Genomic DNA, 13,513 nt, shown 5'->3' on the forward strand with positions numbered 1-13,513 from the left:
ATACCTTATAGTCTTTTCTATTTATGTATATTGATTTATCTAGATTATCCATATAGTTGTATAACAATAGAAGTTGAATAAATATTATTAAATACTTTTATACTTCATTTTATAAAAGATTTATTTTTATTTTGTTTTCATTGACATTTTTTAATAGATTCCTCATAGACCTATTTATTTTGAATAATTGTCATGTAGATTCCTTATTATAACTCTATATAGTATTATTATTTTTTTTTACCTGTATTTTTTTATGCTTGAAAAGAGGTAATGATTTGCCACTTTAATGAATATTAAATTATTTGGCCAGTTTCCCCCCATACATTTCTCTTTTGAATATTATTCTTCTAATAAAATATTATTATATATATTTTCCCTTTTCCTCATGACCTTAATTATCAGAGATCTTATGTTATTTAAGGAAGGTTGGATCATTTCTTCCTTCATATCTTTTCCTTTGTCATTAAAAAAAAAAAATCATTATGGTTTATCGCGATGTTTTTCCTACTCAGTCTAACTTGCTGTCTAAGGTTGAAAGTTTTATTGGAGTTCATGAAATTCAAAATTTCTCCAAATTCGCTGATTCGAAGCTAGACGGTATTGCTGTTGTCTGTGCATGTTTTTTTGGTGTTGTTGAGGGTATTGATATGTGGTACAAAGACGATAATTCACAGAGGTTTCTTATACTGCTAAAGAGTTTAATTTGTTTGATTTTATTCTTAGATTACCATTTTTAGGTAACTTATTCTTTAATGTATATTTGTAGGTTCCATCTAATTCTTACCGTGGGTGATTTGACTGGTGAAGCATCTTTCAAGTTAACTGACCAAATTGTTAAGCAATTAGCTCCTGATACTTTTGGTGCTTTGTCTTCAATGGTAATTTTGTTTATTAGCTATTTATTCTTATTCTAATTGAGGATTGAATAAAGTTATTTGTGTTTGTATTGATGTAGCCAGAAGGAGCTTCTCTGTATCCCCATGAACTTGATTCGTTCTTTGGTGATCCTTTCTTATTCAAAGTGAAAAAATATGGGGTTTCTCAAAAAGTTTCCACCGAATGTTATGATGTTTTGGATGTTTGTGCTGATTCACAACTTGTGAATTTTTTCATTGAAAATTATCTCTCAGTTTGTTGTGATGAGGTAAGTCTTTATTGTTTTTTATTTATTTGTATTCATTGAAATTATTATCAAGTTTATTGGATTTATGTATCCTTTTCAGAGTGTGTTTGCTGGAAAAAGGGATATTTCCGTAGGTTCTCCACTGAAAGAATATGATGAGTTTGATGACTTTGATCAGATTGATTTTACAATTGTTAGTGATCAAAATGAGGTAGTTGTGTCTGCTGCGAAAGATGATGTTAGTGGATCAAAAAGAAAGCTTCCTGCAGCATTTGAAGTTCTTGGTGAATCCAGCAAAGTCCAGAAGTTCACTTGTGACTTGCCTTAGAAATAATAAACTTATGATGTTTTATTTAATAAATAAGTGTCAGAATTGTGTTAGGGACACTTTGTTGGTGGTTTTGTGTTGTTATCTCATTCCTAAGGTTTATTTATATGTAATGAATTTATTAATGAACTATGTGTAATGAATTATCTTTATTGAAAGTTTTATATATGAGTTTTGAATTATGTATAATGATTTATTAATTCAATTTAAATATAAATTAAACTATGATTTGTTTTTGTTATTCATTTCGTTTTTTTATTCATATTATTGATTTTATTATATACATTTTGAATTTCGAGCTACGAAATATAGATGTTTATTTTATGCTATTTCTATGATTTATAAACTTAATACTTTGCTGATGTTACAAGTTGGAAATTATAGAGTTTCTTTTTATTAATCGCTGGTAAGTATAAAATTATTAAGTTAATTATGCATAGAGTTTCGCCTATAATTTTTTTTTATAATTTTGTTCGTTTTCTAAAGATGAATGGATTACAAGATCTTATTTTAGAGAGGGATAGAAAAAAGGGGAAAAAAAAAGGTCTGATTGAATTTTTATTTTTATGCCAAGAAGTTTTGTTGAGTAAAATTTTGTTACATGTTTAGTCAATTGGTTATATAGTCTTTCCATGAGAATAGCATGTGATCAAATGTTGTTGTCCATTGTTGCATGAAAATTGTTACTACTTATTTTGGTTATTCTAAGGAGTAATAAAGGATTGTGTGAGGTTGCATATTATCCACATAATAAATTATATATTTAATTTCTATAACCACATCAAATATACAGTGGAGCATTAAATGCTATTTCATGATATCAAGAGTAATTATGTCTTTGCATATAATTTTATATTTTAATTCAATAGTTATATAGCTATTACAGCTTTCAAGGTGTGGGTCTCACTTATTATATTAGTTGCATAATATACGCTTCTTTCTTTTTCTATATATCAGAGTCACATCTCACTCTCACATTTATAGATTCAATCCCAAGTTACATAGCTACTATGAATATCTCTTTAAGCTATTTCAGTGAACTTAAACCTGGGAGAGTAAATTGGAGAGTGGAAGCCAGAGTTATTAGGATTTGGACTGTTGGTAGTGTTTTAGTTAATGGAAAGGTTAATACAATGGAACTGATTTTGCTTGACCAGGAAGTATGTTACTTTTTATATTGGGTCATATTATTTGTTTGTTTCTTTCGTTTTCTGATGAGGGTTATAAATAGTTTTAAACATTCTTAATTTTTTGTATAGGGTAAACAGATACAGGCTTCGGTTCCTACTCATTGTCTTCAAAAATTTGCTCCAATTTTACGTGAATACAATGTTTATGTTATTTCTTCCTTCAATGTTTCTCGAAATTTAGACTGTGGGATTGGTGTCTTCAGTGAATATAACATTTCTTTCAATGAAAAGACAGAAATATACTTCTCTAATTGTTTGTTGATCAAAAGAAGTGGATTATCTCTTTTATCGTCGTCTGAGGTTTTAACCTCTTCTATTTCACATAAATATTATGTTGGTATGTATTTACAGTATTTTTTAATTTGTCAATCTTAATTAGTATTCTTTTTATTTATTACCTTATATACTTTGATTTTTCTACCTTATATTGATTGTTTCTTATTTTGTTTTTTTTTTCCCCTTATTTTAGATGTTATTGGAATGTTGACAGCGTTGCACTATGAAGTTTTCCTTGATTTCAATGGTAATATGAAGACTGTTGTGAAATTACAGTTAAGTGATCGCAGGTATATACAAACAATTTTTTTTATTAGCTGTTACCAGATTTTATAAAAAATCAAAAAATAGTAAATTTTAATTAGTGTATTTCGCAGGGGTAGGTTTGATTGTGAACTTCGCGGTTCCTCTGTTACTCAGTTTCAAAGTCTTTTCAACAACTGCTATGAGGGGTTACATATTGTTATGCTTCAATTTGCTAGAGTGAAAATGGATAAAGGTTTTCTCTATTGTTTAACATTATATTTTGCATTTGGTGTTTGATCATTTTTTGTGATACTGATGATATATTATTATATTTTAAAATGTTGTTAGGTTATGTGTTTGTTGAAAGTGTGGATGATGTTACAAGAGTATTAGTTGATCCTCATATTGCTGAACTTATTAGTTTTAAGATGGGGTAATGAGGATTTTATGTATTTCATTTAATATTATGTTCAAATTATTGTGTTATTTGTTTATTAATGTCGTCGAATTTATTTATATTCTCTACAGATTTAAGAAGAAGTTTAGTCGCTGCTATATTCGCTCTATTGCAGTTAAAATGAAGATGATTGAGAAAAATTATCGTCTTTTTGATCAATGTTATCCGGTGAAAACCTTATATGATTTGGTTAAATCCCCAGTTTATGGATTGTTTGTTACCTTTGCCGAAATGGTTGAAATTACAAACTATGATGATTGGTTTTATGCCGTATGTGATTGTCAAAGAAATCTAATTAAATACAATTCATCTTTCTACTGCACTGAATGTCACCGTACCTCATTCCGGGTTTCTCCGAAGTAATGATTTATTTCTTTGGTTTTCGTTTGAGTATAAATTTTTTTTTTTTTGGGGTTTTATGTTTAATTTTATGTTGTCCTAATAGGCGGAAAGTTGAATTTGTTGTTGGTGATTCTACTGGAAAGGCTATTTTTACTGCTTTTGATGAGTTAATTACTGGATGTGTTTCTACTAGAGGAAACAAAATGGTTAGTTTACAGATATTATATTTTTAATTAGGATTATTATTATTAATATTTTTTAAAATTTCAAATTCTGTTGATTTTATAATAGGGTTTGAATAAGAAAGACTCCTACAACTCCTATAGCAATTTTCTGGGGAAGAATTATCTTTATGTTGTGCGCAAAACACATGGTCCAAATATTTTATTGCCTGATGTCTTTGAAGTTGTTGAGATGACTTCGGATCTAACCATCATTCAAAGTTTCTTATCAAAAGGCAGCTCATACACTCCAACCAAGGTTTGTGTGAGTTTTGAAAAATTTCCTTTTGTATTTAAGTCAATTTGCCTTTGTATATACATGCAGATTAATATATTATTAAATTTGTTTTCTTTTATTTTTTGTGTAGTGCATTTTCAAGCCTTCATTCTCTGAGATTGTTCCAGTTGGTTTTGATATTATTGGTACATCTAATTTGGGTTGCTGCCAAGGTCCATCCGTTGTTCCTGTTTTACAAGGTTTTGCTCGATCCGACTGTCGATTAACTGCTGGGGAACCAATTGTGGCCAAAAGAAATTTGTGCCATATTCTTGAAGGTGTTCCATTAAAGAAATCCCGTGGCATTTGACAAGAATTATGTTTGGGTATCTACTTATGTCTATATAAATGTGTTGTTTTTAGGATTTAAAAACTATATCATTGTTGTTTTTGTTAGCATTCTAATGTTGGAGAAGTTGTATTTTCCATTGTTTCTGGATGGAATATTAGATAGGTTTCATCCATATGTTTTTTACCAGTTAGTGCCTTATTGTTCTTAATTTTGAAAGCCAATTAGGTTTTTGTAATTCAAGGCAAATTATGGATATGTGTTTGATATATTTATTTATTTTGTTTTCGTGCTATTATTCTACTATTAATTACAATTTTAAATTTAATTATAAATAAAACTTATTATTTTAATAAAAAACTTTTATATAACAATTATTAATTGTGGTTTATATGTGTCTTTCATATTTTTCCATTACTCTTATGGCATCTAATCAATGTTTAATTAATATATAATTTGTTGAGGTATTTTTCGGTATTTGTTGAGATGTTTTTGGTTGTGTTATTATTTGTTATTTTTTTAATGTTTTAATTATTGCCTATTTGTAGTGAACTGTGCCCTATATCTTCTTTGTAGGGTATTAGCCTGACTTTCTGATTTCTGATTCTGATGGATATGATGTCTGCTTTTTCTATCTTCAAATTTTGCAGCACCTGCAGACTGTGTCTGTATTTTAGGCTGCGTCTAGATTTTTGTGGAACAGAGTGTCAGCACACTTTGTAATACTATATTATAATACTATATTGTTGGGTTTGTATAAGAGTATAATAGAAGTTCTTTCTTATTTATATTATAAGACTATAACTACAAAAATCTTTAACTTAATATATTTTAAGTATTTTTTTATATGGAAGAGGGGTTGTATCCTGCATTATTATCAAAGCAAAGGAGGCTCGACAGAGTTAACAAATTGAAATCCAAACGCAAATTTTCAGCTGTGTGTCCGAATGTTCGAGTTGTTCGTAGAGGACGTAGGATTTTTCCGTGTTTTGTTTGAAGTTTGACTAAATATATTTCATGGCTTAAATGACCATTAATGCTAAAGAAAATCATTTATTTTTGTATTTTCCTTTGATTTATTTATTATTTTTGTGTAGTAATTCTTATTAATAGACTTCTATTGGATTCATTTTCCAGTTTCAAAGAGTAAGTCAACCTGTAACCAAAAAAAAGAGTAAGTCAACCAATTTTGTTGAAACTATCGTTGGCTCTTCATCATGTTTACGCCGTGTTTCGCGTGAGTAAGATCATATTGATAAAATCTTGTGTTGATTCTTTGTAACAAAAATTTGTACTATAACAACGTTAATGTTATTGAATATAATCAGTTTTTGTTTTTTAATGTAGCTGCCAATGATATTTGTTATAATCATCTATCTGGACAATTACCGAACTCGATTCCTGTGGACAATTTCGAAATGTTTCGTGAAAGTGAATATCAACGTAAAATATTATTAATTACTCTTTCATTATTCGTGTTAACTTTATCTTAGATATATTATTATGTAATTTTTATTTATTTTATTTTAATTTTTGTAGAATATTTGGATTTGGGAGACATGACGATTGGTTGTCAGAATTGTGGAGCACTTATTTGGTATAACGAGAGAGCTGAAAAAAATGTATTTAATAGTATTCCCGTAGTTTCTTTGTGTTGTCAGAAAGGTGATGTTACGTTGCCGTATATGATTGAACCACCTGCTATTCTTAGATTGTTGTTTAATGGCACTGATCCTCGAAGCAGTAATTTCCTCTTGAATTTAAGAATGTATAATAACATGTTTGCTTTTACATCGTTGGGTGGTAAAATTGAATACGAAAGAAATAAAGGTGGTGGTCCTCCCCAATTCGTCATTTCTGGACAAAATTACCACCGAATCGGCACTCTTTTACCATCAGAAGGTCATCCTCCAAAATTTGTTCAGCTCTATATATACGATACTCAAAATGAGATATCTAATAGAATGGCGCATTTCAGGTATTAATTTTGTATCTTTTATGTTGGAAGTATTTATAATAATATTTAGTTTTTTTTTATAATGATTTATGTGTATAGTGTTAATTTCCCATTTTTTCTCCAGCCCTGATGATCCAGAAAGTGCTATTGATGAGAGTTTAGTAAGAGAATTATTACATTCAATGGATTCTCATAATAAGTTGGTCAAGTGTTTTCGATTGGTTCGTGACTATCGATGTATAAATCAAAATGTTTCAGTCAAGTTACGTTTGTTTAGAAATAGAATTTCTGATTCTCAAACGTATAATGTACCTGAAGTTGATGAAATTGCAGCATTAATTGTTGGTGATTTTGATACAGCTGAAATTGGAAGGGATATCATTGTTAATGAGAAAGATGGATATCTTAAGCGTATACATGAAACTCATCCAAAGTACTTACCACTTCAGTATCCGTTGTTATTTCCTTATGGGGAAGATCAATTTAATGAACATATTGAACGCAATCAAATTTCAACTTCCACAAGTGTTAACAAACGCATTCGTGTTTCTTTGAGGGAATTTCTGGCGTTTAGGTTACAAGAAAGGATAATTGAAGATTCAGTTATTTTAAAAGGTAGACGACTATTTCAGCAATTCGTCGTAGATTCGTATTCAATGCTTGAGGCTCAAAGGTTGTCTTTTTATAGAGAGAATCAAAGTACTATTCGATCTGGTTTTTTATCTGGGATTGAAGAAGCTGTTGATCGTGGTGATATTGATGCATCTTCGATAGGTGCACGAATTGTTTTGCCATCTTCTTTTACTGGAGGTAGACGGTATATGTTTAATAATTGTCAAGATGCAATGGCATTGTGCAAGAGGTATGGATATCCAGATTTATTCTTAACAGTAACGTGTAATCCAAGATGGGTTGAAATTCAACGTCATTTGTTAAGAAGTGGCACGTATGCATGTTTTAGACCTGATATTTGTTGTCGAGTATTTAAACTTAAGCTTGATGAAATGATGAATGACTTTAAAAAAGGTGATTTCTTCGGACGTGTTATTGCAAGTAAGTGAGTCATGTTTTTTGTTTTCTTATCCTTATTATCTTTCTTTATTCAATTTTTTATTTCAAAGTTATTTCACTTGATTATTTTTGGATGGTTTATATGTTGTTAAAAATGTATATGTAAATTGAAAATCTAATTTTTTTAGGTGTTTATACCATTGAGTTTCAAAAACGGGGTTTGCCACATGCACATATATTACTTTGGCTCGATTATCGGGACAAACTCAACTCTGCTTCAGCCATTGATTCTGTCATTTGTGCTGAGTTACCTGACCCAGTAAGATTTCCAAAGCTTTTCGCCACAGTTTCCAATTTCATGATACATGGTCCATGTGGCAATGGCCATAGAAATTCTCCGTGCATTAAAAATCGTCGATGTTCAAAGTTTTATCCAAAAAAGTTTATCTCATGTACAAGATTTGATGAAAGTGGATATCCTATATATAGAAGAAGAGATACAGGTGTTACAGTATTTAAAAAGGAAGTTGAGTTAGATAATCGAAGTGTTGTTCCTTATAATCCAAAATTAATTATGAAGTATCAGGCACATGTAAATATTGAAATATGCAATAAGTCTAATTGCATCAAGTATTTATTCAAATATATAACCAAAGGTGTTGATAGGGTTACTGCAACGCTACAGTCCGGTGGGGAGGATTGTGTGGATGAGATACAACAATTTTATGATTGTAGATATTTGTCTCCTTCTGAATCAATTTGGAGAATTTTTTCTTTTGATATTCACAATAGATGGCCTTCAGTTCAAAGATTATCTTTCCACCTTTTTCGTGAACAGCGTGTAACTTTTAATGATAATTCGAAATTGAAGAATGTTTTGCGCAAGAATCAACAAAAGAATACAATGTTTCTTGCTTGGATGGAGGCTAATAAAAAATATCCTTTTGGACGATCATTAAGTTACATTCAATACCCAAGCATGTTTACTTATGATTCTACAAAGTGTTCTTGGCATCCCCGTCAACGAGGTGTTTCGGTTGGAAGGTTGACTTCTGTTCCTCATAGTTCTCAGGAATTATATTATTTAAGGTTATTGTTGAGTCGTCAAGTTGGTTGTACCAGTTATGAGGATATTAGAACTGTTAATGGAGTTACATATGATTCAAATCGTGAAGCCTGTGCTGCTATGCATTTATTGTCTGATGATCGTGAGTTTATTGATGCTATTCGTGAGGTTTCTGTTTTAGGTTCCGGAAGAGCTATCCGTGAGTTGTTTACTAAATACCTATTGGGTGGATCGTTGAGTGATCCAAGATATGTGTGGGATCAATCTTGGGAAATCTTGGCTGATGGCATTTTGCATAGTAGGCGTCGCCTGTTAAACAATGAAGGTTAGTTTTTTTTTTTTGTTACATTTTTGTGTATTTGACTTGAATTTCTAATGGAGTTAATATATATTGTTGCAGAGTTGTTGATATCTAATGATGATTTAAAACAACTTTGTTTGTATGAGATTGACAAAAATCTACGTCAAAATGGAAAGCTGCTTGAAAATTTTTCGTGCATGCCTAAATTGGATTTGCCCGATCATGTTCCATTTAACAATATTTTATTAGCTAATGAGTTATCTTATGATTCGGAAGAGATGTTGATATTGCATCGGAATTGTTTTGCCTCTCTAAATACTGAACAATTGTCGGCATACGAAGAAATTGTTAATTCAGTTAACAATAATCTTGGCGTCATGTTCTTTATTGATGGTTACGGAGGTACTGGAAAAACTTACCTTTGGAACACGCTATCATTTCGATTTAGATCAGAAAGCAAAATTGTCCTTAATGTTGCTTCAAGTGGTATTGCTGCTCTTTTACTCCCGGGTGGACGAACCGCACATTCTCAATTTGGATTACCATTGGTTTTAAACGAAGAATCCTGTTGCAGCATTGAGAAGAAAACGGATAAATCTGAACTTTTAATTGCGGCAAGTTTAATTATATGGGATGAAGCCCCGATGATTCATCGTTGGGGGATTGAAGCTTTTGAAAGGACTTTGCGGGATATTATGAAAGAAACTGTTGTTGGTGCATCTGATAAACCTTTCGGGGGAAAGACAATTGTTTTTGGGGGAGATTTTAGACAAATTTTACCTGTTATTCCTAAAGGTGGTCGTGGGGAGGTTGTTCATGCATGCATTAATTCATCTTTATTATGGCGTCGATGTAGAGTTTTGAGATTGACGCAAAATATGCGTTTGCAATTTTCGTTGGATACTACCGAGAATAATTTGGTTAAGGATTTTGCAAAGTGGGTTCTTAATGTTGGTGATGGGAAATTGGGTCAATCTGAAGATGGGGAGGCGTTGATAGATATACCTGATGATATTTGTGTGAAAAATTCTACTAATCATGTTTCTAATATAGTTGATATAATTTATCCAAATTTGTTGAAAGAATTATCCAATCTCAACTTCTTTCAAGATCGTGCAATATTGTGTCCTACATTGGAAATAGTAGAAAATGTGAATGACCATGTGATGTCATTAATTCCAAGTGATTATAAAGAATATTTGAGTTGTGATACAGTTATTAAATGTGATCAAGAATTAGGAATTGATCATCGTTGGATCACTCCTGAATTTTTGAATGATATCAAATGTTCTGGGCTACCGAATCACAGTTTGAAACTTAAAATTGGGGTTCCTGTAATGCTGCTTCGTAATATTGATGTTGCTTCCGGTTTATGCAATGGAACTCGCTTGATAGTTGTTGAATTGGGTATACATGTTATTGGGGCCAAATTTGTGGATAAATCTGGTATAACAGAGAAAGTTTATATTCCTCGAATGAGTTTGATTCCGTCTGGTGCTAATGTATCGATATCTTTCGAGAGACTTCAATTCCCTCTTTGTGTTTGTTTTGCAATGACTATTAACAAAAGTCAAGGACAAACTTTGTCGGCCGTTGGTCTTTATTTGCCTAGATCGGTTTTCTCTCATGGACAGTTGTATGTAGCTTTATCTCGGGTTAAAACTAGGTGTGGTCTTAAAGTTTTAATGTTAAATGATATTGGTGAATCGTGTACCTCTACGATTAATGTTGTTTATCCGGAAGTTTTTCAAAGAATATAGCATTTCTATTATGTATTTAGCTGTATTATTTGATTTTTAATACAACAGGAATTTGATTGAAATTCAGTTTTACTGTAATACATTCAACCATTCATGTTTTATTTTATTTTTTAATAATTAGTAAATCCTTATTTATTTTACTTTTTGTAAGTGTTATATGTTTAAGAATATGAAATAATTTTAATTATATAAAATAATAAATTTAACTTTAAAAGCAGTATTTAAAGTATTTATATTAAGATTTTATTATATATATATATATATATATATATATATATATATATATATATATAAAATTCCATATGATAATAGTTTCAATTGAATTATATAATAGATTAACTACAAATCCTGTCAGTGAAAGAATGTCACATTTATCTGCTTTTGTCTCACCGTATTTTGCTGAAAAAATATCAACGTCGTCAGGTTCCAGAGATTTTGATTTATCTAACCAAGTTTTTATTTTCCTACTTCGTTCCTTTAAGTAAGATTAATATTTTCTTTCCGACGTGACACTCTCTCTTCTGTGTCAGAATTTCAGTCTGAAATATATCTTAGATGAGTTCATACAAAGTTACATTATTTTAATTTGTATGAGCTGTTTTTCACCTTTATATCTTTATTTAGTCAAATCGTTGTAATATCAAAAAAACATTAAAAATTACTGCTATTTATTTATGTGGTTTAGCTATAGTTTTTTAAAAAAATTCAATTATAATTAGTCTTTTTCCTTCTTGAGACCCACGACTCTCTGCTTTTAAATTTTTTAATTAGTTTATATGAGTATATATATATATATATATATATATATATATATATATATATATATATATATATATATATATATGTCTTATCTACATCTTTTACTTGTGTGATTCACTTTCAACACTTCATTTATCCTCACCATGAATTTCCCTTTCTCCTACCTTTTTCCAGATATTGCTGAGAGTTTGAAAAGGTGTGTTTCTTAAATCCATTTTTGTTATACTGTCTTATATAACTCTGTTTTTGCAAACAAATATCACCCTTTTGTGATTATACTTTTACTATGCATTTTTATATTTGGTTTCATTTTGATTTACTTCAGTGTTTACCAATCAATGGGAACAAATCCTCATTTTGAAATGGAAACTATAATCTCGCCATATGAGGTATGATTTATTCCAAGAGTTCTGCTTATTTACTATATTTTCTTGGTTGTGGTGGGAAATTTAATAAAGTTTATTTTTGTTGTAGCCGAAAATTCCTCTCCCCAATGATTTCTGGATGGTGGAAAAAACTAGATTGTTGAGTGAGGGTGTAGGATTTATAAGAGATGATTATAATAACTATTTTAAGGTTTATATCGGTAATGATGGTGATGGAGGTTGTCTGTACGATGGGAGTGTTATTGCTATGTACTGTGGTTTTTCAAAACCCCAGAAAGTTATTCTTAGTTATCAAATAATTGATAATGAGTTTCAAATGAAGGTTGTTGATGATCTCGGTGAGGATGTCAAATACCTTGGTTTACTGTTTCCAGAAGATCAACAAAGTCTTAGAAGCGTTGTTCCTAATTGTGTTCTTCAATCTGCTTTGGTTGATACTGCTTCGTTTGAGCCCAATGTTTTGCCTCAACTTTTATTACGGGAAGATGGTGTTGTGTTTGGCTATAACGGTCTTGATGATGTCCCTCTTAATATTGAACACCCTGATGTGGACATTAACCAAGAATATTTTCATTGGGAGGTGAAAATTACTAAATCTATGGCTGCAGGAAGAAATGTTTTGGTTAGTTTTTTAGCTATTAATTCATAGACCATAATTATATATTGTTTGGGTACTTTTTCAAGTGTATTAACATTAAATCTATATTTGTTTTGAAGCATATTCCGAAGCATATTGCCGATAAGTGTTTTCCACCAGATCAAAATAGTGTTGTTTTGGTTAATCAAGAAACTGAACAGCTTTACTTGTGTGCTGTTACCACGAGTTATCCTCCTGGCCGTTGTACCAGACGTATTGGTCGAGGTTGGTATGGCTTTGCAAAGGATGCTCGATTGAAGCATGGTGATAAAGTCGTTTTTACACTTCCAATTTCTCCTGAGTTTGTTCTAGCTAATATCATTCGGTGTGCTCCCGGAAATGTGTGATGATGTCAACTTAGTGTTGTTTTCTAAATCTACAGTCTTATAAATGTTTGTTTCGTAATCGACTTAATCTGATATTTGCTTTAGTATGTTATGTTTAGTGTTTAATATCTACTCTCTTATGAAGTGATTATGTGATTCTATGGTTTAATACTGCGATGTTCTGAAATTTATATGACCAAGACATTATATTTTGGATCTTTTTTTTTCCCAGTTTTTCCCTATGTTTAATTATGTAGACTTAAAGTATTAATCGGTCCGTTCTTCGATTATAATGATACTTTGAAGAATTTACTATGTATGTTGATGATAGTTTTCATGCTTTGCAGATATAATAAGGGGGATACACATTTATATATGTTATATAGGCTCTAATTTCATCATTAAGATTTATACCAGATTCAAATAGACTGGAAAGAATGCCATAGATATTATTATTATAACATAAAATTGAGTAAAAGGATCATGAATATCACCTGGAATTTGGTTAACATGGATAAATCTGGCTTCCACAAATTCAACCTTTGTGTTGCTTTTCACTGC

The 13,513-nt window shown here is 30.5% G+C and overlaps 2 protein-coding genes across 2 annotated transcripts; both read left to right on the forward strand.

Moving 5' to 3' along the window:
• Positions 1-6,308: 6,308 nt before the first annotated feature.
• Positions 6,309-10,900, forward strand: LOC123882353. Its single transcript, XM_045931206.1, has 4 exons — positions 6,309-6,727; positions 6,831-7,759; positions 7,906-9,108; positions 9,184-10,900. Exons 1-4 carry the CDS (start codon positions 6,309-6,311, stop codon positions 10,842-10,844), a joined length of 4,212 nt encoding a protein of 1,403 aa, XP_045787162.1. The 3' UTR covers positions 10,845-10,900.
• An 816-nt stretch (positions 10,901-11,716) lies between these two features.
• On the forward strand, positions 11,717-13,122 carry LOC123882352. The gene is made up of 4 exons (XM_045931205.1): positions 11,717-11,799; positions 11,929-11,992; positions 12,078-12,611; positions 12,707-13,122. Exons 1-4 carry the CDS (start codon positions 11,747-11,749, stop codon positions 12,971-12,973), a joined length of 918 nt encoding a protein of 305 aa, XP_045787161.1. The 5' UTR covers positions 11,717-11,746; the 3' UTR covers positions 12,974-13,122.
• Positions 13,123-13,513: the final 391 nt, after the last annotated feature.

The sequence above is a fragment of the Trifolium pratense genome, linkage group LG4 (assembly GCF_020283565.1).
Source record: "Trifolium pratense cultivar HEN17-A07 linkage group LG4, ARS_RC_1.1, whole genome shotgun sequence".
Taxonomy (NCBI): Eukaryota; Viridiplantae; Streptophyta; class Magnoliopsida; order Fabales; family Fabaceae; genus Trifolium; species Trifolium pratense.